The following is a 25,015-nucleotide window of genomic DNA, read 5'->3' on the forward strand; positions in this document are numbered from 1 at the left end:
CTTTATCCATGCTCCTCTGTCCATTCCCTCTTCTTATTGCTTTATTATTTTAGGGGCATCTAGATTTTCAAAAATATCTCATAATACCCTGAGAATTTTCAGATACTCTGATGGCTTTGAGATGAAAAGGTGGCAGTACTGAGTTGGCACTTTTCTGTCCATGTGGCTGTGCCCGCACATGTACACATTTATAGGTGTGTGCACACATGCGTAGGCTATAAACACCTTCCACAGGGCATAGATTTTTAATTTGTTGTCCTTACTTGTTTTATTTTAGGGTGAGAGACCAGCTGCTATTTGTAATTCTTATTTTCCTTACTCATTACATTCCAGACCTGAGCCTGAAATATGACTCTTTACAATAGGGGGGTTGTCCTAACCTGTAAATGCTGTCTCTCCCCAGGACAAGTGTGCCTTCAGGACACTTACAAAGCAACTGCAACCTTCAATCTTTTCACGGTTAAAAGGAAGAACACCACGCCCTTCTCCATGAGAATTACTGAGCCCTACTTAATCCTTTCCTAAATGGGGAAATTCCTTCTGAAAAAGCAGAGCTTCAAAGAGCGGGAGAGCGTGTCAAACTCTAACCCTTCAGGGGTCACTTAGGAAGAGCCTGCAATGAGCCGGATATTTTTGTTCTGTCTTGTTAACAGCATATGTGACCCAGGCAGGGGGCCTGTGCCCACACTTCTTTTCCCTTTTCTCATCTCCACTCTGTGTTTTTGCTGCTGTCCCCAGCTCACTGTTATGCCTGGTCATGGGATCCGAAATCCCCCCACCCTTTGAGTGTTGTCACTGTTGGTGAGTTATGGCTATATACAAGTGAATGGACAGTAAAAAAATATGGACACATTGGCCTTTTGATTAATTTTGCTTGACCCCTTCATTGGATACTGAGGGCTAGAAGAGAAAAGCAGTATCTAGTCCTTTTCAATAGTACAGTGGAGACAAAGAAACCATGGACTAGTTTTATGTGCTTTAATAAATAATTCTTAAACCTCTGAATTCAAATGATGAGCCTCTTTTGGTGTTTGAGATGAGTTCATCTTTGGCCCTTTGAAAACATCACAGTTCCCATTAGCAAAGCTAATGGCGGTTAGGGAGGGCTTCTTACCAGATACAACCTTAGCCCATTAAATTGGAGCAGAGATGTAGTGACCCCACTGTGCATAGCAGAACAGTAGGACAGCCAACTGTGATGGCTCATGTTCAAATGTGTACCACTGCGAGTTCCCCCGAGGGAAAAGTGATCATACTGGGATGCCCACAGTATGCACCAACACAAACCTGGGGGCAGAGGGCAGGGGAGAGGAGAGTACAAGAAAACTGGAAGAAGATTCTATGACCCTGTGAGGTTCTTAAGGCCAAGACAAATCTGCAGTGCAAGAGACCAGGTCCTTCTTCTGAGCTTTCAGAAAAAAATTTGCTGTAACTAATTTAAAAGCCCAAAGTGAGGGGGGTTTTTGTTTTTGTTTTGTTTTGTTTTGCTTTTTTAATAAGGTTTGTTTTTGCCTCTGGCTTTTGTTTTCATCACACTATTTGTTCTTCTTCCTCCTTCAATGTTGTTTAGGCTCGGGAAGATGGCCTCACTGTGATTCAGCCTCATTCCCTCTCCTTTGTAAACTCTGAGAGGCCAAGCAGAAAGATTATATACAATATCACTTTACCTCTGCATCCAAATCAAGGTAAGATGTGCAGTAAATGATCTTTTGAGTGGTGCTATTGTCTTCTAATTGTTGACCTATCTTCCGACTCTGGAGTTTTGTCTGCAAGTACTTGTTGAGGATTTAAGGAGTAAGAATTATTCATACCCTTTGTTCCCCTGTTCTGAATTTAGGACCAATTGAGAAAGAGACACTGTGGTCAGACAGATGGAGATGAGTGTGTCAGCTTTGGTAGGACAGAGCTGTGCTGGAGAACATGGTGTGCATATAACTTGACTCACTGGATTGAGCCGCCCCTCCCATGCACAGGCAGAACGGGACAGACACAAACAGAGTCTGTAGGGACAGACCCTGCCCTAGTGAGGTTATGAGAGGTGAACAGACAAGAATGAGAATGAGCATGTGCTCAGGACTAGGAGCTCTGCCAGCGAGTGCAGAACGGGCTGAGCCACACACACTCTGTTCCTTTCCCCTTTGGATAAGTCACTCCTCCTGCACCGAGGAAAAATGAAAATGTGAAACCACAGTCAGCAGAGAGGAGAGGTGGGCCTCTGCCATCAGTCTTCATCCTTTAGATAGCTGAACTTTGGGCTTAACTAATAAGCCTATCCCTAACAGAGGTGTGGCTATCCCTCATGGAAAGGAGATTAGCTTCTATTAAGACGGTTCTGCTCCTGAATCTGAGGCTGCCCTCCCAACACCAACCATTGCCCTGGATGTAAGCCTTTCACACGATCAAATCCCCCAGGAGAAATAAATGTCTAAAAATTAAATTATATTACCCTTTTGATAAAGTCCAGAGAAATTAAACACCTGAAAGTCATCCTTCCCTTTTTCTAAATCTGCTAAGTCACAGCAAGAGCCGTTCTCCTTACATAGCCAGGGTAGAGGTGGAGTTCTCTTCGTCCAGCAGCCTGGGCTGTCTTCTGGAGAATGACTATAGGTCTCTCAGCCCCTCAGAACCTGAATTGGTTCAACACCAACTCTCACATGTGTCCTTCTTTGAAAGAGTTGATAGGACATGAAAGATGATGAGAGCATTATTTCTGTACCTACAGAATTTAGAAATGATAGGTAAATTTGCAGCCTCTAAAGCATTTATCACAGAGTTATCATTGCAAATCCAATTCTTATAATAATCATGATCCATGTTACTATTGCCAAAGATTATCAGAGACTGAGGAGTTTCTGAAGGAAAGGGTAAATTGAGAAAACTCTCATTATAGCCTCACCAGGAGCCCAGTCTATGTCATTTTCTCAGCAACCTTGACCTTTGAACTTAAACTCAATTGAAAGAATCTCATAATTATGGTAAAGTGTCTATGACTTGTAGAGAATTACCTAGTCTAAGTTATATTAGGGGTAGTAGTTTGTGTCTTACTATTGATTATAGTCAATGACTTCTAGTCAAAAATCTATTTGGGTTTAACACATGAAAAGAGGCTCAACATCACTCATCGTCAGGAAAATGAAAATCGAAACCAGAATGAGATATTACCTCGCACCAGCCAGAATGGCTAGTATCAAAAAGGCAAGACATTACAAGTGTTGGCGAAGATGTGGGGAAAAGAGAACCTTTGTGCACTGTTGGCAGGAATATAAACTGGTGCAGTCACTGTGAAAAACAGTATGGAGGTTTCTCAAAAAAATTAAAAATAGAACTACTATATGATCGAATAACTGGGTATTTACCCAAAGAAAGCAAAAATAGTAATTCAAAAAGACATACGCAACTTTATAATTATTGCAGCATTACTTACAATAGCCAAGATAGGGAAGCAACCTCAGTGTCTATCAGTAGATGAACGAATAAAGAAGATGTGGTGTATTTATGCACTGGGATGTTAGTCAACCATAAAAGAATGAAATCTTGCCATTCGTGACAACATGAATTGGACCTGGAGGATATTATACTAAGTGAAATAAGTCAGATGGAGAAAGACAAATACCATATGCTTTCATTTATATGTGAATCTACAAAATAAAACAAATGAACAAACACACAAAAACAGACTCATAAATACAAAGAATAAACTAGTAGTTGCCAGAGGGGTGGTAGGTTGGGGGATGGGCAAAATAGGTGAAGGGGATTAAGAGGTACAAACTTCCAGTTATAGAATAAATAAGTCACAAGGATGAAAAAAACAGCATAAGGAATCTAGTCAATAATACTGTGATAAATTTGTATGGTGACAGATGGTAACTATACTTATTGTGGGGAGCATTTCATAATGTATACAACTGTCAAATCACTAAGTTGTACACCTGAAACTAATATCATATTGTCTGTCAACTATAATTCAATTGAACATTTTTTAAAAGATCCTATTAAAGTCTGTTTGGGTTTCAGATTTGCCTTTTTCTTGAATGAATGGAGAATGGTATGATAAGAGAAACCAGAGAGCAATTGTTCTTGAAGGATAAAAGACTCCCACCAGTGGGAAAGGCAGGTTTATGGCCCCGGTCATTCGGTCAACCATCAGAATTACTGTTGATGCTGATGCTGAGTCTCTTCCTCCCCAGGAATCATCGAACACAGGGACCAGCCTCACTCTCCCATCCAGTATTTCACACAGGAAGATATTAACCAGGGCAAAATCATGTACCGTCCTCCCCCTGCAGCTCCCCACCTCCAGGAGATCATGGCCTTCTCCTTCGCTGGTAATGCCTTCTTCTCTATTTTGAGGCACCCAGATTGCTCTCTGGGGATCCTCATGGCAGGTTCTCCCTAACTCTTCCCGTTGTCCTGGACAGTTTAGTGACAGTGCTTTATATCCTGTTGAAAATCGCTTGAGACTTGTGGACCAATATGTGGTTTGGGCTCAGTTCATAATTTTTTTTTTTCATTTATTCATGCATGCAGGCATGCTTTCAATAAATCTTTATTTTGTGCCTCCTATCTGGCTCTGAGGTCTTGGAGATTATAGTGGTGAACAAAAAGAGGCATGAATCCTGTTCTTGGTGAGTTTTGGGACCTAGGTATGGAGACAGAGTTTGAGAAATAATCCCAGTAATGAGTGTTTAATTGTAGACTAAGAGAAGAGCTCTGGAGAGAAAGAAAATTGTTCAGTGGTGGAATTAGAAGTAACAAGACTGCCCGAGACTAAGGGTTCAATGGAGGCTGCCCCAGGGAGGTATTGACAGTGGAGGGATGGGTAGATGCTAATCAGCCTAAATGTGCCTCTTGGGATACTTGGGATACTTGGGAGAACAATTCCCAAGGAAGGGCACACAGCCCATGGGCAGAGGCCCTGAGGAGGGAGAAAACGTGACATTCTGGGGATTAAAAAAAAAAAAGTCCATGTCTGGAATGTAGAACGTTGAGCAGAACAGAGATGAGCCTGGAGGAAGAGATAGAGGCCAGACCTCAGGGGCCCTGTAAGCCTGTCAGGATTTGGATCTTTATCCTGAGAACAATAGGAACCCAGTGGAGGTTTTAAGATCTGGGGAGATGGCCTTTCATAAAGAACTCTTTGACTGCAGTGATGTGGGCGGATTTGAGGAGGAGGCCAGGGCTGTGGGTGAGGGGAATCTAGTGAGAAGCATCCCGCACTACCACAGGGAAGGTCCCGCACAGAAATGGAGAATGCAGCCTGTTGGGCCAGGATTTGACAAAAGCCACCTTTTTTAAAGAAAGAGAAGACTGAACAAAAGAATAACTGGATTTCTTTTTTTTTTTTCTTTTTAAGATTTTATTTATTATTTGTCAGAGACAGTGCACAAGCAGGGGGAGTGGCAGGCAGAGGGAGAAGCAGGCTCCCTGCTGAGCAGGGAGCCAATCTGGGCTTGATCCCAGGACCCTGGGATCATGACCTGATCCGAAGGGAGACACTCAGACTTTCTCCATCTGAAAGCCACTCAACCAACTGAGCCACCCAGGTGTCCCGAATAACTGGATTTCTAATTCGAGCCATTTTGTGGCCTTCCACTAAGCCACGATAGTTAATCTTTGCTACCCCTTATCTCTCCCCTTGACCCAGTAATCAAAGCTGCTGACTGGAATGCAGGAGTTTTGAGTCCCTACACCTAAATACTTATGTGCCTTGGAATGATTCTATAAATCTTGAAGCCTGTTTCCTTATGATCTTTACGATGTACGTACCACATAACATTATATGGAATATTATTTTTATATAGTAGCTTTATTCATACAGAACAGCTGGTGATTTCTTATGGTAAGTTGAACATGGGTTAAATAATTTTTTTTTTTTAAGATTTTATTTATTTATTTGACAGAGAGAGACACAGCGAGAGAGGGAACACAAGCATGGGCAGCGGGAGAGGGAGAAGCAGGCTTCCTGCGGAGCAGGGAGCCCGATGCAGGGCTCAATCCCAGGACCCTGGGATCATGGCCTGAGCCGAAGGCAGACTCTCAACGACTGAGCTACCCAGACGCCCCTAGGTTAAATAATTTTAGAGTTACATCTTAAATTATAGAAAACATTTAAAGTAATATTTTCCATTATATATATAAATGCAATTGTCCAGAAAATGATGAGCTCTTCTTTGAAAATATCGAAATGTGTGTGTAGGCCTCCTCTCTAAGGAGGATCCCCAGTGTTTGGTAACTGGGTAACTAATAGCCCATGAAAATGTTCATGGTTCTCTAACCCCTACTTTAAAAGACCTACTTTACAAAGAAACTCAGGATATCCTGGGATTAGAGGGAAAGAAAACATGTCAGCCATGGCTGAAGTTATTTCCGTATCTATTATACTCGCCTAAGTTCCTAGAGCCTTTTTAGAGAGAGCAGAGTCCTGTCCTGTATAATCTATGGGATAAATGCCGTGAGATAAATCTCACATCGTTACAGTGCGTAAATCAATGTCCCAGGCATCACTCAATTCTACAATGGAATTGACCTACCAGAGAGCCTGTCAGTGATATACGACATCACCCACATTCACCGATTTGTAGGATTTTATGTACTGATAAAATGGGATCTGAATGAATGTATTATAAATCATTCTAACTACTGGGATATAAAATTATTCTACTCTGCGGTTCTTTTTGTTACTTAAAATTAGTGCTGGCACCATTAAATTCAATATAACATTAACAAGAGACCTGGTGATCTTTCCTTAAACCATAGTAATTTAGATGAAAACATCCTTTACTTTTCTAACCTCTGCCCCATATTCTGTAACTTCTCCATCTATTTCTGACCCCAGAATGCTTACCAGTATGTTGATTTTCTCTTTTCTATTTCAGGTCTCCCAGAATCGGTGAAATTTCACTTCACAGGTAAAGACTTTAATAGCAATTTTATTAGAAAATGAAAATTTCCTTTCCTTATTAGTCCTTGCTTTTTGTTCCCTTCATCATTGCTTGCACTATTTTCTAAGAACTGCTTAAAAGTTATATAAGACAAGCTTTTCTGAAATAGTCACATGACTAGTTAAGTAGTAATAGCTTAACTTTGTATTCATAGAAAAAAATAAGCCATCAAGTATTCCAAAGATTAGTGTTAAGCCCCATTTCAAACAGTCCCAATATCTATGAAAAAAAGGTAATAGTGGTTAAGATCTTAGCCTTTGGATCCAGACTGCCCCGGGGGTCAGCCTGCTCTGAGAAAGTTTCTTAACCTCTCTATGCCGGCCTGCCTCACTCATCAGTTGGGATAATAACTAATAATCGTACATATATAAAGCTCCCAGAACAATGATTGGCACCGTCATTCCTATGTGACACTCAGCTAATGGATCGTGGTTGTATAGAGTCTTGAAGTGAGCCTTTCCTTGAATGCCTTGCTACTGGAGAGAAATGAAAGCTGTGTGTGGAAGACCCCAGCATCCCAGCTTTAGTTCACAGTGCCGTAGAAGCTGAGTGCCAGGGGGCAGAAGCACAGTCAGACCTGGCACCCCTGTGGGACAACAGAGGGACAAGCTTTCTTGTTTAGGTCTATGGCTGGCTGTAAACAGCATCCTTAAACTGCTGATTAGCTGGGGTTGACTGTTCCATTGGAATCAGCCACCCTTATGTCCTGTTATATTTCATGTAGGATAAATTTTGGTTGGAGAGAAAGTCATCTCCCTCAAACTCCCAGATCTTCTCTCCTTCTCTGAGGATTAAGAATCACACTTGAATCAACAATAAATTTCATTGTTGTGTCATTGGTTTTTTTTTTTAATTGAGATGAAATTGACATCTGACATATAACAAATTTGACATATAACATCTTATTAGTTTCAGGTGTACAACATAATGATTCAGTATTTGTGTGTAGTGCAAAATAATCACAACAATAAGTCTAGTTACCATCAGTCACCATATATAGTTACAAATTATTTTTTCTTACCACTTTTACATTTACTGTCTCCCTAATGCAATACTATATTATTAACTATAGTTGCCATGCTGTACATTACATCACTATGACTTAGTTATAACTAGAAGTTTGTATCTTTTGGCTCCCTTCACCCATTTCAGACCCCCCCACCCCCACCCCACCTCTGACAACCACCAATCTGTTGTCCTCTGTAGTTCTGAGCTTGGGTTTTTTGTTTGTTTGCTTGTTTGTTTATTTTAGATCCCACAAATCAATGAGATCATATGGTATTTGCTTTTTCTGTCTGACCTGTTTCATTTAGCATAATGCCCTCAAGGTCCATGCGTGTCATTACAAATGGCAAGATTTTCTTCTTTTTTATCACTGAGTAATATTTCATTATCTGTTCATTTGTCGATGGACACTTAGGTTGCTTCCATGTCATGGTTATTGTCAATAATGCTTCAATAAACATGGGGGTGCATATATCTTTTCAAATTAGAGTTTTCGTTTTCATTTTTCTTTCTTTTTTTTAAGAATTTATTTATTTATTTGAGAGAGAGAGCACTGCCGGGGGGGTGGGGGAGGGGCAGAAAGAGAGGGAGAAGCAGGCTCCCCACTGAGCAGTGAGCCCGACGTAGGACTCAATCCCAGGACCCTGGGATCATGACCTGAGCTGAAGGCAGATGCTTAACTGACTGAGCCACCCAGGCTCCCAATGTGTGTTCATTTTCTTTGGATAACCTAGAAGAGGAATTGCTGGATCATGTAGTATATCTGTTTTTAATTTTTTGTGGAACCTTCATACTATTTTCTATAGAGGCTGTACTAGTTTATATTCCCTCCAACAGTGCCCAAGGGTTCTCTTTTCTCCACACCCTAGCCAACACTTGTTTTTTCTTGTCCCTTTGTTTCTTTGTCCAGGTGTGAAGTGATATCTCATTGTGGTTTTGGTTTGCATTTCCCTGATGATTAGTGATGTTAAGCATCTTCTCATGTACCTGTTGGCCATCTGTATGTCTTCTTTAGAAAAATGATTATTCAGATCTCCTGCTCATTTTTTAATTGGATTGTTTGAGTTTTTTGCTATCGAGTTGTATGAGTTCTTTATATATTTTGGATATTAACTTTATCAGATACATAATTTGCAAATATTTCCCCCCATTTGGTAGTTTGCCTTTTCATTTTGTTGATGGTTTTCTTTGCTGTGCAAAACTTTTTAGTGTGATGTAGTCCCACTTGTTTATTTTTGCTTTTGGTTTCAAATCCAAAAAAAACATCCCCAAGGCTGATATCAAGGAGCTTCCACCTTTGTTTTCTTCTAGGAGTTTTATGGTTTCAGGTCTTATATTCAAGTATTTAATCCATTTTGAGTTATTTTTTGTGTGTAGTGTAAGATAATGGTACCGTTGCCTTCATTTGCATGTGGCTGTCCGGTTTTCTCAACACCATGTATTGAAGACACTGTTCTTTCTCCATTGTATATTCTTGGCTCCTTTGTCGTTAATTAATTGACTATATATATATGTGTGTGTGTTTATTTCTGGGCTCTCTATTGATCTCTATTGATCTGTTTTTATGCTAATATTATGCTGTTTTGATTACTATAGCTTTGTAATACAGTTTGGAATGAGAGAGCATGATGCCTCCAGCTTTATTCTTCTTTCTCACGATTGCTTTATCTTTTCTGGGTCTTTTGTAGTTTCATACAAAATTAGAATCATTTGTCCTACTTCTGTGAAAAATGCCGTTGGAAATTTGATGGGATTGTGTAGAATGTGTAGATTGCATTGGTTGTTATGGACATTTTGACAATATTAATTCTTCTAATCCATGAGCATGGAATATTTTTAGATTTATTTGTGTCTTCTTTGATTTCTTTCATCAGTATCTTATAGTTCTAAGCACAGGTCCTTCACCTCCTTGGTTAAATTTATTCCTAGGTATTTCATTTTTTTTGATGCAGTTGTAAATGGGATTATTTTCTTAACATCTTTAAGAGCTTATTATTGGGGTATGGAAATGCAACAGATTTTGTATGATTTTGTATCCTACAACTTTACTAAATTTGTTCTAATAGTTTTTGGTGACATCTAGGGTTTTCTGTATATAATATGTTGTCTGCAAATAGTGACAGTTTTACTTCTTCCTTTCCAATTTGGATGCCTTATTATTTCTTTTTCGAGTGTTGTATTATTATTGATGTGAACCCAGTATCAGCTCATCTCCAGTGATAGACTTCTAGTTAATTCATACAATCAGTAATAATATACAACAGATTACATAGTATTTTACATTTTACAAAGCAATTTGCAGTACAAATTGTCTTATTTAATCCTTGTAACAAGACTGTAAGGATGGGTATTATTTTTAGCATTTTAAAGCTGGGGAAATTAAGGGTCATTAGAGTAAGTAATCTGCCCAAATTTCTAGTCCTGGTAAACAGTAGAGCCAAGATTTGAATACAAGTTTCTGACATGGAGCGTGGGATATTTAATTTAGTCTGGTCTGTATATGTGTTGGTCGTGAAAAACAAGTGTCATAATAGTGCCTGTTTGGTTTCCAAGCCTCAACTTTTACCTGAAAGCTTGAATAGGTGAAGGGGTTAACTATTAACTTCTCCGGGACTTTAAGTTAAATGATCCTTGAACCTATTATATAGGGTAGAGGAAATAGATGTTGGGCTGACCTCAAATTAATTTATCTTATTTCTGCCTGAGGTTTCTTTCTTTCTCTTTCTTTTTCTTTTCTTTTCTTTTTTTTTTTTTTGTTGTTGAGTGAATTTTTTTTAAAAATTGTTTTAAAGATTTAATTTTTTTAGAGCACTTTCAGGTTTACAAAAAAATTGAGAGTAAGGTACAGAGATTTCCCCATTTACCCTGCCCCCACACACGCATACGTGCATAGCATAGCTTCTCCCCTTGTCAACATCACTCACCAGAATGGTACATTTTTTACTAAGGATGAACCTACACTGACATGTCATAATCAACCAAAGTCTGTAGTTTACTCTAGGGTTCATTCTTGGTGTTGTACATTCTATGGGTTTTGACCAGTGGATAATGACATTTATCCATCATTATAATATCATAGAGTATTTTCACTATCCTAAAAATCCTCCCTGTTCTACCTATTCTTCTCCTAGCCCCACTTCCCACCTTTGGCAGCCACTATTCTTTTTATTGTCTTCCATAGTTTTGTCTTTTCCAGAATGTCATAGAGTAAGAGTCATATAGTATGGAGTCTTTTCAGATAGGCTTATTTCACTTAGCAATATGCATTTAGGGTTCTTCTGTATCTTTTCATGGCTTAGTAGCTCATTTCTTTTTAGTGCTGAATAACATTCCATTGTCTAGAAGTACCACAGTTTATTTTATCCATTCATTTACTAAAGGACATTTTGGTTGCTTCCAAGTTTTAGCAATTGTAAATAAAGCTGTTATAAACATCTGTGTGCAGGTTTTATGTGGACCTAAGTTTTCAACTCCTTTGGGTAAATACCAAAGAGTGCAATTGCTGTATCATATGATAAGAGTATATTTAGTTTTTTTAAAAAAAAAAGCCAAGCTGTCTTCCAAAAGGGCTGTACCATTTTGCATTCCCACCAGCAATGTATGAGAGTTCCTTTTGCTCCACATCCTCACCAGCATTTGGTGTTGTCAGTATTCCAGATTTTGGGAATTTTAATTGGTGCATAATGGCATCTTATAATTGTTTTAATTTCCATGTCTCTGCTGACGTATGATGAGGAGCATCTTCTCATGTGTTTATTTGCCATCTGTGTATCTTTGGTGAAGTATCTGTTAAGGTCTTTGGCCCATTTTTTAATTGGGCTCTTTTTTTATTGTTGAGTTTTATGAGTTCTTTGTATATTTTGAATAAAAATCCTGTATCAGATGGGTCTTTTGAAAATATTTTCTTCCAGTTTATGGCTTGTCCTTTCATACTCTTGACATTGTCTTTCACAGAGCAGAAGTTTTTAATTTTAATGAAGTCCAGCTTATCAGTGATTTCTTTCATGGGTCATGTCTTTTGTGTTTCTATCTAAAGAGGCATCACCATTCCCAAGGTCATCTAAGTTTTCTCCTCTGTTGTCTTATAGGAGTTTTATAGTTTTGCATTTTACATGTAGGTCCATGATCCATTTCGAGTTAATTGTTGTGAAGGGTATAAGAGGTTCCCTTTTTTTAAGGAGAAAAAAATTTGGAAACTGGTAAGAAGCCATCTCCTTTAGCTGAGTTTTGTAAGAGAAAATTTTAAATTGGGCACATAATGAACTAAGGTGGCAAGAAGCCTGAGCCCTGACATTAACCCATAGAATGAGGGAGAACAGCTCATTCGGTTAATCAGCTAAGACAAGAAGGAAAGCTGATATTCCTGACCTGGCTGCTTCAAAATAAGGCCAGATGCTCTGCAGAGCCATCCTGAGCAAGGAAAATACACGAGGCAAATGGTGCTCGCAGGAGGTCTCTGACCCAAAGAGGCCATCTGACTGTTTCTCAGAGAAATCAGAAACGTTGCTTAAAGGGGCAGCTAGACATGTAATTGCTAACATTTTGATTTTAAGTTCTTATATTTGCTTACAAAACTCTGTACCCCATTGATACATTTTCTAGTTATAAAATATATACCAGAAAATAGCTTTCTTCCATTTACTCCCAGAGGGAAAGATACACCTTGGTTTCCCTGACAGCTGTGTGATATTTACTGAAGCTCCTAAGTTTCAGGGCCTTTCCCTCCCTCTTCTGCAAAAGTGAGGATGTTGACTGCTCCCTGAGGCTCTCCCCCAACTTAAAAGTGAAATCAATGTAAAACGTTTAAAAAAGTAAAATTATATCTCACAATTGTAATCTTTATTTAAGGTAGGTGTTCTTAACTTAGATTCCAGGGGCCTCAGAGAATCGGAATCCGCTGAAATTTATGGAAAAGTTCATATGTTTGTCCCCCAAGCCCCCAAAAGTTAGGAATTGTCTGTCCCTATCTTTGATGATCCAGAGAGGAGATTGGGCATAAACAAAGGAGCAGGGGCAATAATTGTGATATTTGGCCGAATGACCAGAGCCTTAAAACCTTCATTCGCAGGGGTAATGTCTCCTCTCCTTCGGGAGGGCTATTTCTGGACTGCTCTAGGACATGGAGTGTACCTGATAAAATCTAGCCATATCTTTCAGATCTGTTCTCAAGGAAAAAACAAATCTAAAACCCAAATGGGATCATTACCAGCAGTCACTGAGCAGTGCTTTACTTTGTGTAAGAAGATGTCAGCTTCCTATGGACTTGCTACTAAGTCCAGAAGAAAGTGTCGAAGGAAACCAATCCATATGCAAGCATATTACACATTTAAAATAACCAACAGTAGAGTTTTCTCAGTAGCCACTACAAATAAACACATTGGTGAATTGGTGGTACAGATGTTCTTCTAAACCTGGCTTTTAGAGAAGGGAGCGTGTTTTAAGGTATGGGAAGGTGGAAATCAGAGTTAAGCACCAGACAGTTCTGCTTTCATTTCCCTCAGGTGATCAGTGTTCACTTGGATGTCAGATAAAATCCAGGGAAATAAAATCTTAAAGTCATTGTTCTATTCACAAAGGTATCTTCCATTTATTGCAATGTGTATAATGATCAGGTAAAAAACAAATGAGTCTGCTTCTTCCCAACAAATGCCATCCGAGATACTTGTGTGGGTATTTTCTGTCCTTTTTAAAAAGTTATTTCCTCATGAGACATAGATGTGTCATTTCTAAACGAGATCTCTTAAAAGAAAATATTTTTCCGAAACATGAGAATAAATCAAAAAATAATTCCATAAATAAAAGTCTTTTAATTTTATTTTTAGATTTATTTATTTATTTATTTATTTATTTGAGAGAGAGAGAGCACAAGCAGGGAGAGTGGCAGAGGGAGAGGGAAAAGCAGACTCTCCGCTGAGCAGGGAGTCCGATGCGGGGCTCGATCCCAGGATCCTGAGATGATGGCCTGAGCTGAAGGCAGATGCTTAATTGACTGAGCCACCCAGGCACTCCCCACAAATAAAAGTCTTTATCAGCATCATCTAAGAGTATAGATTTTATATTACTTTCCTTTCCGCTAACATTTACCAGTATCACCTTGTTGTGAAACTTGCTTCTTAGAATGACTTAGTTATTATGGTCCTTTAGCCTTTTCATTATCCAGTAGAAAAAGCTTTATGAGAATAGCTCACAGTATCTTCCTTGCTTGCTTACATTTTCCATTTGTAAGCATCTCTTCAAAGTGTTAAGGTAATCTAAAAAAGCTTCTGGCTACATATTTATGGAAGCAGCCTGATGGTGACCAGACTACACGTTGATGTGCATGTGTGTGTTTGTCCTTTCTAGTTTCAGATGGAGCTCACACAAGTCCGGAGATGGTCCTCACCATTCATTTGCTTCCCACTGATCAGCACCTGCCGGCGTTCTGGGTCACAGCTCCCCTGCTTGAGGTCAGCCCAGGAGGCAGCACTGCTATAGGTAGGAACTGAGCCTAAAAGAAACGTGCCTTTGGAAATGGAACCGTATTTCAGCAGCAGTCCCTGTTTAAACCTCTTGATGGTTGCCCAGAAAGAGTGACCTCTTCTTCCAAAAGGTATATGTGTTCTCACCTATACCCTTCCCTCTGCCCATTTCCATGCAAATAGAAGCAGCACAGAGAGAAGGAAATAGAGCTTTCCGAGGCCAGTGTTCAGTGATAGAATACAACACAGAATGTATTTTCCAGCCTTCAGGAGTTTGATTTGTTGCCGTCGCTAAAATATAAAATTAACAAAGGAGAGCAGAGACGAGAAGGGAGGGGAGCAGTTTCAGCGACTGCCCTTGTTTTCTGTTTAGAAGGTAAAGAGTAACCGGAGAAATGACAGATCACAGTAACCTTCAGAAGTTGTGATGCGTTGGCCCGGTTATTCTGTACGTAATTTTATTTACCTCTTAGTGTACTTACTCTTTAGGAGTTTCTTTATTCTTTCACCAAATACATTTTAAAAGCAAACAGTGGATGTTGTGATTTTTGTTAGTTGTGCTCTACAGATCCTTATCCAGTTTCTACCCTTAAGTATTGGCCTGAAATTAATTGTCATCCGATTTCTAAACAAGCCACATATACAAAGACGACTGTCGCTCCACCCTATTCTTTCTCACTTCTGTGATGGCCCTAGCAGCCATTGTTAAAACAACTTGGCTCTTCTGTAGATTCAGAAAAAGAAGGGAATAAATAATGAAAAGCAAAAACAGTTTCTGGGAGGATTTTCTGGAAGACTGGACTGACCTATATGTCGGCTTCGTGCCCTCATTTGTATGGAAAGGTGTTCTTAATTCAGAACTACCTACTTATAAGTTAACTTATGGAAGTAAGTTAACTACTTGTAATTTGGGAATTGACTGTATCATCCGTTTTCACTCTTCTGTGGTTGACTGGAATTCAACAGTGCCTTCTTATAACCATCAGATTGCCCACAGCGTGGCTTCCAGCCTGCTCTGAAGCTTTAATGTAGGCAGGGCATACAGTTTTTAATGTACACATCCTCTCACCATGATTTGTTTCCTGACTACAGGACTTCAGCTGGCAGCAAGAGATACCGAGATAGCACCTGAAGAACTCTTCTTTGAGCTCCGGAGACCTCCAGAGCATGGTGTGCTCCTTAAGTACACAGCCGAGTTCCAAGGGCCCATGGCCACAGGTAGCTGCTTCCTCTGTTATTGGCCTGCTCGGAGGGTTTCTTGCTCTACAGTTTTATGTCTCAGACAAGAAGTAAAGCAACTCTGTGGGACAAACTATGAGGAGATACTTAGAAAGGAAAAACTTTTAGCTCTTAGTCCATTGGCTGAAATAGTTGGGACTTCTTTCTCTGCACCACCACCCACAACCCAAAACAATGAGGCTGTTTCCTCAAGTTGTAGGTGAAATTAGTCGAAATCGGTTGATTTATCTGGAGTAAATGCATTTAGAACAACCTCATACGAAGTGTCAGGTGCCGCTTTCTTGTGGTTATGGAGATGAATTTGTCTTCCTTAGTTTGCTATGTTAATCTTCACAGTATTTTTAGCACTGAAAATCTGATAGCATAAACTGCATGTATCTTCATCCATAAAAAATGAAACACATTTTTTTAAGTAGTCTCTTTGTGATGTAACACTGTGGTAGGTCATATGACCAGCTTTCCAAAATAATATTTCTTGTACTTTCTCCAATTATAGAAAAATAATACATGTTGATTGTTTAGAAAGTATAGAAAAGCGCAAGGAATACAGCTAAATCTAATTGTTTAATAGTTAGCCCGTATATATCAAAGTGAATATTATCTCTTTCAAAGTAGTCACTTTGGGATGCTATATGCTTATTTCAACAATGTGTACTTTCTCAAAACCTTTATATAATTCCTAATAGGCATGTAATAGTGCATTCTTTTGAATATCCCTGCAGAGAGAGGGGGGCAAGTCTTTGACCTTGAAGTTAGATAGAATTTGAATAACAACCAATAGGCATTTGGGAGTCACAAAGGCAGATTTTTAAAAATTTACCAAACACAAGAAATATCATCAGAATAAATTTCTAGCACCCTAAGGGAACTATTTAAGGAGCATTACCAGTCAGAACCCAGTTTCCTTAACATTATATTTAACCTATATTTGTGTAACTAATATATAGTATCTAAAGATGTTTATAAAACATTAGTTTTATGACTTTTTTTGAAGCACAATACCACTAGCACCAGTAAATCACAATAACACAGTGTCAAAATAGAAGGCTTAGAAGACAAAGACAGAAAATGAATAAATTCTTTAGTCTCATTCATAACACCAATTATTAGAGCCAATAATCTGTCAGGAAATAGAGTTGAGTAGAACATCCAAGAAGACCAATTCTTCAGTTGTACTCTCTGGAATCCTTGGGGCCCATGACGCTAAGAGGCATTTCTTATAAAAAGGGTTCCATGACCATGGAACACTACATCAAAAACTAATGATGTAATGTATGGTGATTAACATAACATAATAAAATAAAATTAAAAAAAAAAGGGGGGGTTCCATGACCAAACAATTTTGGAATGCTTTAATATTTCTACATTGAAGATTCTAAAATTAATAAATCCTGCAGTTCAAAAAAGTTTTAGTTTTAAATTTTGTTTAAACCTATTTTTCCCAAAGTTATATGACCTTGAGACTTCTTTCACACACCTATGAAATCTATCACAAATTAGTACTCTAGACCTGCAAATTTGGATTTCTAACTTCAAGTATGTTTTTAAATTTTTAGATATTTTTTAATTTAGAAAAACCTTATATTTTCACCTAAAACAAAGACCTCTACAGATTCATCAAGCATGATTTATTTTCTTAACTTTTTCCAAAAAATTTCAGCGTCAAGATTAGATCCAAGACTAGGTTATCCTAAAGAATAGAGGCTTGGCCTTTATTCTCTAGAACTAAGAATGATGACTGGACCTTACAGAAGCAGATTTGAGCTCACTATGATTAAGAACATAAACAAAATTAGAGCTATCTCCAGTGGAATTAGCTGCCTTGTAAAACAGTGAGCCTCCCACCTTGAGACGTGTTGAAGGACAGGCTATATAACCCCTTTTCAAGAATGGCGTAAAGGGAATCCTATGTTGGGTGGGTGGTTGGACTAATTAACTTACAACTCCCAGAGTTTATGATCCTATATGTACTTTGAAATCCTGAGAACAAAGGTGTTATATACATGAAAAGCGTTACCCAGAAGTGATTGGTTTTGCAATTTGTTTTATTCTCGAAAGGTGACACTTTCACATATGATGATATTGAGAAAAATGTTCTGCAGTATCTACACGATGGCTCCCCTGCCCAGGAAGACAGCATGGAGATCTCAGTCACAGATGGCACGTCCACGACGACTGTGGAAGTGAAAGTGGCGGTGTCCCTGTCGGAGGCCCGGGGGCCTCAGCTGGCTGCTGGTGCCTCGCGGAGCATTACCGTTGCTAGGAAAAGCACAGCCGTGATCACCAGGTCACACCTTGCTTACGTTGTAAGTTCTTACCTGTGTCTTCTTGTTCACTGTGCCCTCTCCCTGGGCTTGACTAGAAAGCAATGCCATGGCTGAATATTCAGGGCAGCAGGTATGTGGCCAGATAAGGAAGTTTCTTCTCAACTCCCCAGTAGCTCTACTCCATTGTTTATTCTGGTGGCCCCTGGTGTCTCATGAGCAGACAAGTGAATCAACAGAACGTGAACGGAAACGAAATGAGACTGTGTCGGGATGGGTGATGGTCAACAGGAACAGTGCCCATGCCGGAAAAGCCTGAGTCCCCATTTTTTAAGCTCCATCCATAATATTTCAAATGGAAATTTTCAGGAAAGAGCATTTTAGAAGTACCTGATTCATGACTAATACGTAATTATATTTCATGGCCCGCTGAGAGGAAGCCCACTTTCACCAGCTTTGGTCTCAGGGCCAGCTCCACACAGAATGCTGGCACACTCCTTTGGCAGCGCCTCTCTGCCAGCTTTCCTAGGCAAGGTTACTGACTCACCCTCCATCCCATGCCCCAACAGAAGCCGTGTATTTAGGACCCTAACTTGCGAAGTGACCCTGGTTAATTACACTCCTCTCCTTTCTTTGATTGTACCTCTGGAGCTGAGGATAATGAGGATAGTTAATTTTATTTTTCAGTTATGTGTGGTAAACATACACGAATTCTCTATGTAAACGTAATAGTTTTGACAAATACCTTGAAAATATGGATGGTTCTCTGAATGGTAATCGTTCTTAGTATTGAATTTTTCCTTACCAATGTTAAAATTCCAACCAATGACCTGGCCTCTATCTATCTATCTATCTATCTATCTATCTATCTATCTATCTATCCATCTATCTTCTTTTCTTTCAATACTATATAGTTTTAAGTAATCCTTTTCTGGACTAAAGAGTCTGGCTATAAAATCTAGTCCTGGATAGTAGCGTGTAAGATAAAGCATTAGCCTGGGAACAATTGCTTCAATTGCTTTAGCACAGATTTTCCCCTCAAATTGTCTTTTCTTAAATTATGGGAAACTGCATTCCACCCTGATTCTTCTCATGGTTCTAGTATAGTTTCAGAACAGCTTCGATTTTGTTTTTTTTTCTAATTGACAGGTGATTTTTACTGTAGGTTATGGTCTTTTGAATCTTATGAAACTCATGAATTCATAAAAATGTATGAATACAGATTTAATCAATAGATCACCAAGGCTTGAAAAATGTTTGACAGGCCAAAATAGCTCTCCAGGAGCAGTTCCTGCCCATTAACTGCATATTATAAGCTGCATATCAAAACACGAGCCCATTGGCAACTGAACATGTATTTTCAGAAATTGATTGAATGTGAATTTACCCACTAGAGCAGAAAGACTCCAAAAGGACTATTCTAGCCTGCTGAAGGCATAGCATATTTTAAAGCCTTAGCTAAGTTATATACTAACTTTCTCTGAGGGTTATAGAAGAATGTTGAACTTAGTGTCATGGGGAAAATCTTTCCAGATATGCATAGTTAATGAGTTTGCAGTGAACATCCAGACAGGTTCAAAAAGCCATCTGAAATGCTGGTCATAGATGGAACAGAATGTAAAAGGATAGGAGCAGGTGAGCCTGTTTTTAATTAGAGTGTCATTAACTGCAAGAGGGTGACATGGTGTCAAGAGAGACAAGAGGCAAAAATGGGATCCTGTGTGATTTGTTTCTTAATGGTGGTTTCCTATACAGTTTGCTCTGCACTGCAGGTAAACAAGTAGTGGAGGGATGTTTTGTAGTTAGAATGGATGAGTTTTAAAGCAGGCTCACCACTTACAGGTGTAGTAACCCTTGGCAGGGTACTTAACTCTCTAGGACTCAGTTTTCTCATCTGCAATGTGGGGGGAGGAAGATAGAAGATTAATCTTAAAAAGCTAACAGCATTTCTATGCACCAGCCAAAAATACAATAGTTCAAAATATGATAACATCTCTAATAACATCACATAACACATATCTAGGAATAAATGTAACAAAAGATGTGTAATTTCTAGGGAAAATTGATACAGTGCCCAACTAAAGAAAATCCAAAAGAATCTCTTGACAAAGTATTAGAAATAAAGAGAGAATTTACCAAGGGGTCAGATAGAAGATCAACAAAGCAATAGGATTGCTAGACATAAGCAAAAAATAGCCAGTAAATGTAACTAAAAAGACGACACCCCTTATAATAGCATTATAAAAATCTTGTCTGTTGGACTAAATCTAACAAAAACTAGACAGTACTTCTTCTTTTTTTTTTTTTTTAAAGATTTTTATTTATTTATTTGTCAGAGAGACAGAACACAAGCAGGGGGAGAGGCAGGCAGAGGGAGAAGCAGGCTCCCCGCCGAGCAAGGAGCCCGATGTGGGACTCGATCCCAGGACCCTGGGATCATGACCTGAGCCGAAGGCAGCCGCTTAACCGACTGAGCCACCCAGGCGTCCCTAGACAGTACTTCTATGGGGAAAGTTATAACACTTAATTGACAAACATTTTTTAAAAACACCCAATAAATGATGAGACGTGCCATATGCATGAATAGGTAGATTTAGTAGCAAAAAGATATCAATTCTCCTGCAGACTGATCTTTCCATTCAGCTGAGTTCCAGTCAAAAGCCCAGTGCACTTTTTATGGATCTTGATAAGCTGATTCTACAATAAAGAATGAAGGGCCAAAATTCTGAAAAAGAATGATAGGAGGGCAGGGGCTTGCCCTATCAAATACCAGGATTTATTATAAACCTGCACTATTTAAAGCAGTGTAGCACAGGAATACACTAGAGTCCAGAAACAGACCGATACATGGGACTGTAATATAAAACAGATACAGTAAGCCAGATCAGTGGAAACAGTAGGAACTATTTAAAATATAGACCTGCACAAAATGATTATTCATATGGATAAAAGAACTTGTATACACTGTACACAGAGATTAACTTTGGGCAAATCAAGCACTGAAATTTTACAATTCTTTGTAGGATATAGGTGAATATTTTTAAAATTTTTTTTTTTTTTAAGGATTTTTTATTTATTTATTTAACAGAGATAGAGAGAGAGCATAAGTAGGCAGAGCGGCAGACAGAGGGAGAGGGAGAAGCAGGCTCTCTGCCGAGCAGGGAGCCCGATGCGGGGCTCGATCCCAGGACCCTGGGATCATGACCTGAGCCGAAGGCAGCCGCTTAACGACTGAGCCACCCAGGAGCCCCAAGGTGAATATTTTTAGATATTGAGAAAGGGAAGATTTTTTAAACTAAAAACAAAAAGTCCTAACTATAAAGAAAAGATTAATAAACTTGACTATATTAAAATTAAATTTATATTCCCCAAAACCCACCAGAAATACAGAAAACAGACAAGTTACAAATTGGAAACAGATATTTGCAATACATATAACCAAAAATAACAAAATATAAAAAATTTCTGCAGATCAAGAGGAAAAAGGTAACCCAGTAGAAGAATGAACAAGAAACATTAATAGGAATTTCAGAGGAGAAACCCATAGAGCCAATAAATATAAAAAGAGATAATCACTCTTTTAGGCATCAAGGAAAGCAAAAAAGACTACATACCATATGATACCAATTCAATTGGCAGAAATTTAAAAGTCTGAAAATACCAAATGTTGGAGAGGAAATGGATCTGCAGAAGGTTCTTTGCTGATGGAAGAGTCAACTGGAACAAACCACTTTGGGAAAGAATTTGGCATTGTCTTGTGAGGATGAGTGGTCCTATACCCTAACCATTCCACTCCTAGATTCCTCTCTAAGAGAAATTTTCATATGTACACCAAATGATATGCCCAAGAAAATTCATAGCAATAGTATTTGTAATAGCAAAAATATTGAAACAAGACAAATGCCCATCAACAGGATAATATAACCTGTGGATATACTTTCTCTAGAGATGAACTGTTGCTGCATACAATGATATTGATGGATCTTAGCAGTCCACTATTGAGTAAAAAGGGAAGTAAGTCCCACAAGAGAAAGTCTAATTCTTTTTTCATAAGTTTTTTTAAAAAACAACTAAAAATACTTTGTAGTAATATATCAAATAATATCAAGAAATTCAGGGAAATGAGAAATAAGACCCAGGGTGATGGGAGGCCCAAGGACAGGGTAAAGGAGGAACACATACATAACTGTTAATTATCAGTGTTCTAGTCCTTGTGTTGAATGGTGGGTCAATAGATGTATAAGTAATAAAAACAAAATGAAAAATGAACTAATACAAAAGGGGTAAGAAGGTAGGAAAATTACATAAAAACAAAGTCTACATTCTTAGGAGATTTTTTGCATCCATAATATCTTAGATATGCCAAAGTAGTAATTTTCATTAATTATAAAAATAATTATTTTCTGAAATTATGATAGCATTTTCAGAAGAAAAAAAGCTAGCTTATTTCACACTTTTTCAAATCCAGCAGTCATTTGAGATTTGAAACATTAAAATAAATGTGCCTGACATGAAAGAAGCATTTCTTTGCCAAATTTGCCAATGTGGAATTTTGAAACTATTAATTCTAAGCAAGAGCCAGGAGCTCTGTCCTTATAGTTTATCACCATCCTAGAAGATAATACCTTAGAACTCTTAGCTGTCTTTTAAAAATTCTCTCTCAGAGGGTACTCATAGTAATATTAGAAAGTAGTCTGTTGGAAGTCTGCATATTGTATTTGATAACCCATGTGGAAAAATAGAGAAACTTTTAAAGTACAAATTTAGGGGAAATTTTCTGAAGTTTTACAACTTTGATGAATTTGAGTTTCCTTCCTTACTAGTGTCAGGTGATGTAAGGAGATATGGAAAATTCTGTGACCTTGCATTGAGGCTCCGACCTGTCTATTTAAAAAGGCCCCTAGGGGTAGAAGCAAGAACTGACTAAAATCCTCTGCCCCAGATCACCAGGTATCCTGAGCACATTCCTGATCCATACTTCAACCAGCTATACAACATACCCATGGAAATTTGCATTTCAAAGTACACTTGGCCATGCAATATTTATTTTCATTGTTGCTGTGGTAGAGTAAAAAGTGCCCCCATGTTCACAGCCAACTGCTCTAAAAGATGAATGACTCAGGGAAACTCTCCAAAAAGGTGTTGCCGGCCTCCTAGATAGTTCCACAATATCCTTAAAGAAAGAGGAAATTGTTCATTAAGACATACAACTATTGTCCGCATAGAAACACAGAAAGCCAGTTTTATTTCTTAATAAGCAATGCAGAAGGAAAGTAAAATTGTCTTTGTTAAGATTGGTCATCCTCTGGGTAGAGCATCTGTAGGTTCCATCCTGATGGAATGAAATCCATAAGATTTCCTAAATTCTTCTGTTAAACTAAAATTTTTACCGTGTCAAATATTACTTAGAGTGAGTCACTGGCTAAACTAAATAACTTCCCTTCTTTCTGTTTCACAGAATTTTCTTTATCATTGTATTATATGTTATAATGGAATTTTACCTGTTTCTGAAAAGCAAACCATCCTTTGAAACTCTGAAAGAAGCCTACAACCGTGTTTATAGGAAGATGACTTATATCTCTGACCATGTTTTGTTCTTCACTAGATGCATGTAATAAAAATGCAACCCTGTGTGGCTCTTGTAGTAACAATAGGGCATCTCTTTGTTTTATGCCCCATACCTAAAGTGCATTTCCTCACTATTATCTTGAGCTACTCTGGAAAGAAGACATTATCAAAGAGGTATTAGGTGGGTGATAATGATGGAATTCTCATGCACTTTGACATGGTGTTGCTTTATCACAAAGGGAAAGAGACTTTTTCAACTGGCAGAGAAGTAAGCACCCATGATCTTTAACTGCTGGAGGTATTTATTCCTACAAATGTGTGTTCATGTCTTGCCTCATATTTGCCCAATTAGGATGATTCTTCCCCCGACTCAGAGATCTGGATTCAGTTAAGTTCTCTGCCCATGTATGGTGCTCTCTTAAGAGTGTCAGGACCTGAGGTGGAAGAGCTCTCAGAGGTTTCCAATTTCACAATGGAAGACATCAACAACCAGAAAATTAGGTATATAACCACTTTGTTATTACTTGACAGAGTTTTTAAAAATTGTATTAAAATATTTAAGCAACTAACCAGTAGCTCCTTCAAAAGATTATATTGCCCCCTTTTTAAACAGAGATGCAGCCATCTTACCTGGCTTGTCATGTAGCTCATTCATTTGATTCTTGTCCTCACCTCTGTAGGTACTCAGCTGTGTATGAGACTGATGGTAATCTGGTTACTGATGGCTTCCATTTCTCTGTCTCCGATACGGACCACAACCATCTAGACAATCAGATGTTTACCATCATGATCACTCCTGTTGAGAATCCACCTCCAGTCATTGCTTTTGCTGACCTTATCACGGTAAACAACTCTCAGATCAATGAACAGCGAGTGCTGTGGAGAGCTGGAATCTGTTCTGATGTAAATACAGGATTTCTACCTGAATCAGCTGCCAAGTTCTTCCTCCAAAGTATCTAGGCAATAGTGTCAAGATATGCATGGTTTTCAATCATGAGTTTTTCAAAAAGTATGAAAAAAATATATGCAGAAGATCAAATAATTATATTTACATTATTTAATCAAAAAATATATTTATGTGCTAGACATAAATGCTAGATGTGGATAGTATTTTGTATACCATGCTAGATGTGTATAGTAGTGGGAGTAAAATTTATAAATGGAATATATCTTTTAGGAGTTAAAAATCTAATGTTTCCAAGAACTAAAATATGGGGATATGGACAATGTCCCCAAGTCACTTTTTTTTTTTTTTTGGTATGGTTTGTTTTATTTTTTTAACTTTTTATTTTAATTCCAGTTAACATATAGTGTTATATTCATTTCAGGCGTACAATATAGTAATTTAACACTTCCATACATCACCGTGTGCTCATCCCAAGTGTACTCCTTAATCCCCATCACCAATTTCACCCATCCCCCACCCAGCTCCCCTCTGGTAACTATCAGTTGGTTCTTTCTTTCTTTCTTTCTTTAATTTTATTATGTTATGTTAATCACCATACATTACATCATTAGTTTTCGTTGTAGTGTTCCATGA

The 25,015-nt window shown here is 38.4% G+C and overlaps 1 protein-coding gene across 5 annotated transcripts in view; it reads left to right on the forward strand.

Annotated features, from left to right (window-relative positions):
• Positions 1 to 25,015, forward strand: part of FRAS1 (Fraser extracellular matrix complex subunit 1) — a 404,790-nt gene that overhangs the window by 292,276 nt on the left and 87,499 nt on the right. For 4 of the 5 annotated variants that reach the window (XM_032400603.1, XM_032400602.1, XM_032400606.1 and 1 more), the window contains exons 33-40: positions 1,571 to 1,685; positions 4,188 to 4,325; positions 6,876 to 6,908; positions 14,289 to 14,420; positions 15,497 to 15,622; positions 17,702 to 17,949; positions 23,828 to 23,976; positions 24,156 to 24,318. In XM_032400603.1, the coding sequence (XP_032256494.1) occupies positions 1,571 to 1,685; positions 4,188 to 4,325; positions 6,876 to 6,908; positions 14,289 to 14,420; positions 15,497 to 15,622; positions 17,702 to 17,949; positions 23,828 to 23,976; positions 24,156 to 24,318 (1,104 nt within the window). The remainder of the gene's footprint in view (positions 1 to 1,570; positions 1,686 to 4,187; positions 4,326 to 6,875; positions 6,909 to 14,288; positions 14,421 to 15,496; positions 15,623 to 17,701; positions 17,950 to 23,827; positions 23,977 to 24,155; positions 24,319 to 25,015) is intronic. The other variant, XM_032400605.1, reaches the window with a different exon arrangement.

The sequence above is a fragment of the Phoca vitulina genome, unplaced genomic scaffold, assembly GCF_004348235.1.
Source record: "Phoca vitulina isolate PV1807 unplaced genomic scaffold, GSC_HSeal_1.0 scaffold3, whole genome shotgun sequence".
Lineage (NCBI taxonomy): Eukaryota > Metazoa > Chordata > Mammalia > Carnivora > Phocidae > Phoca > Phoca vitulina.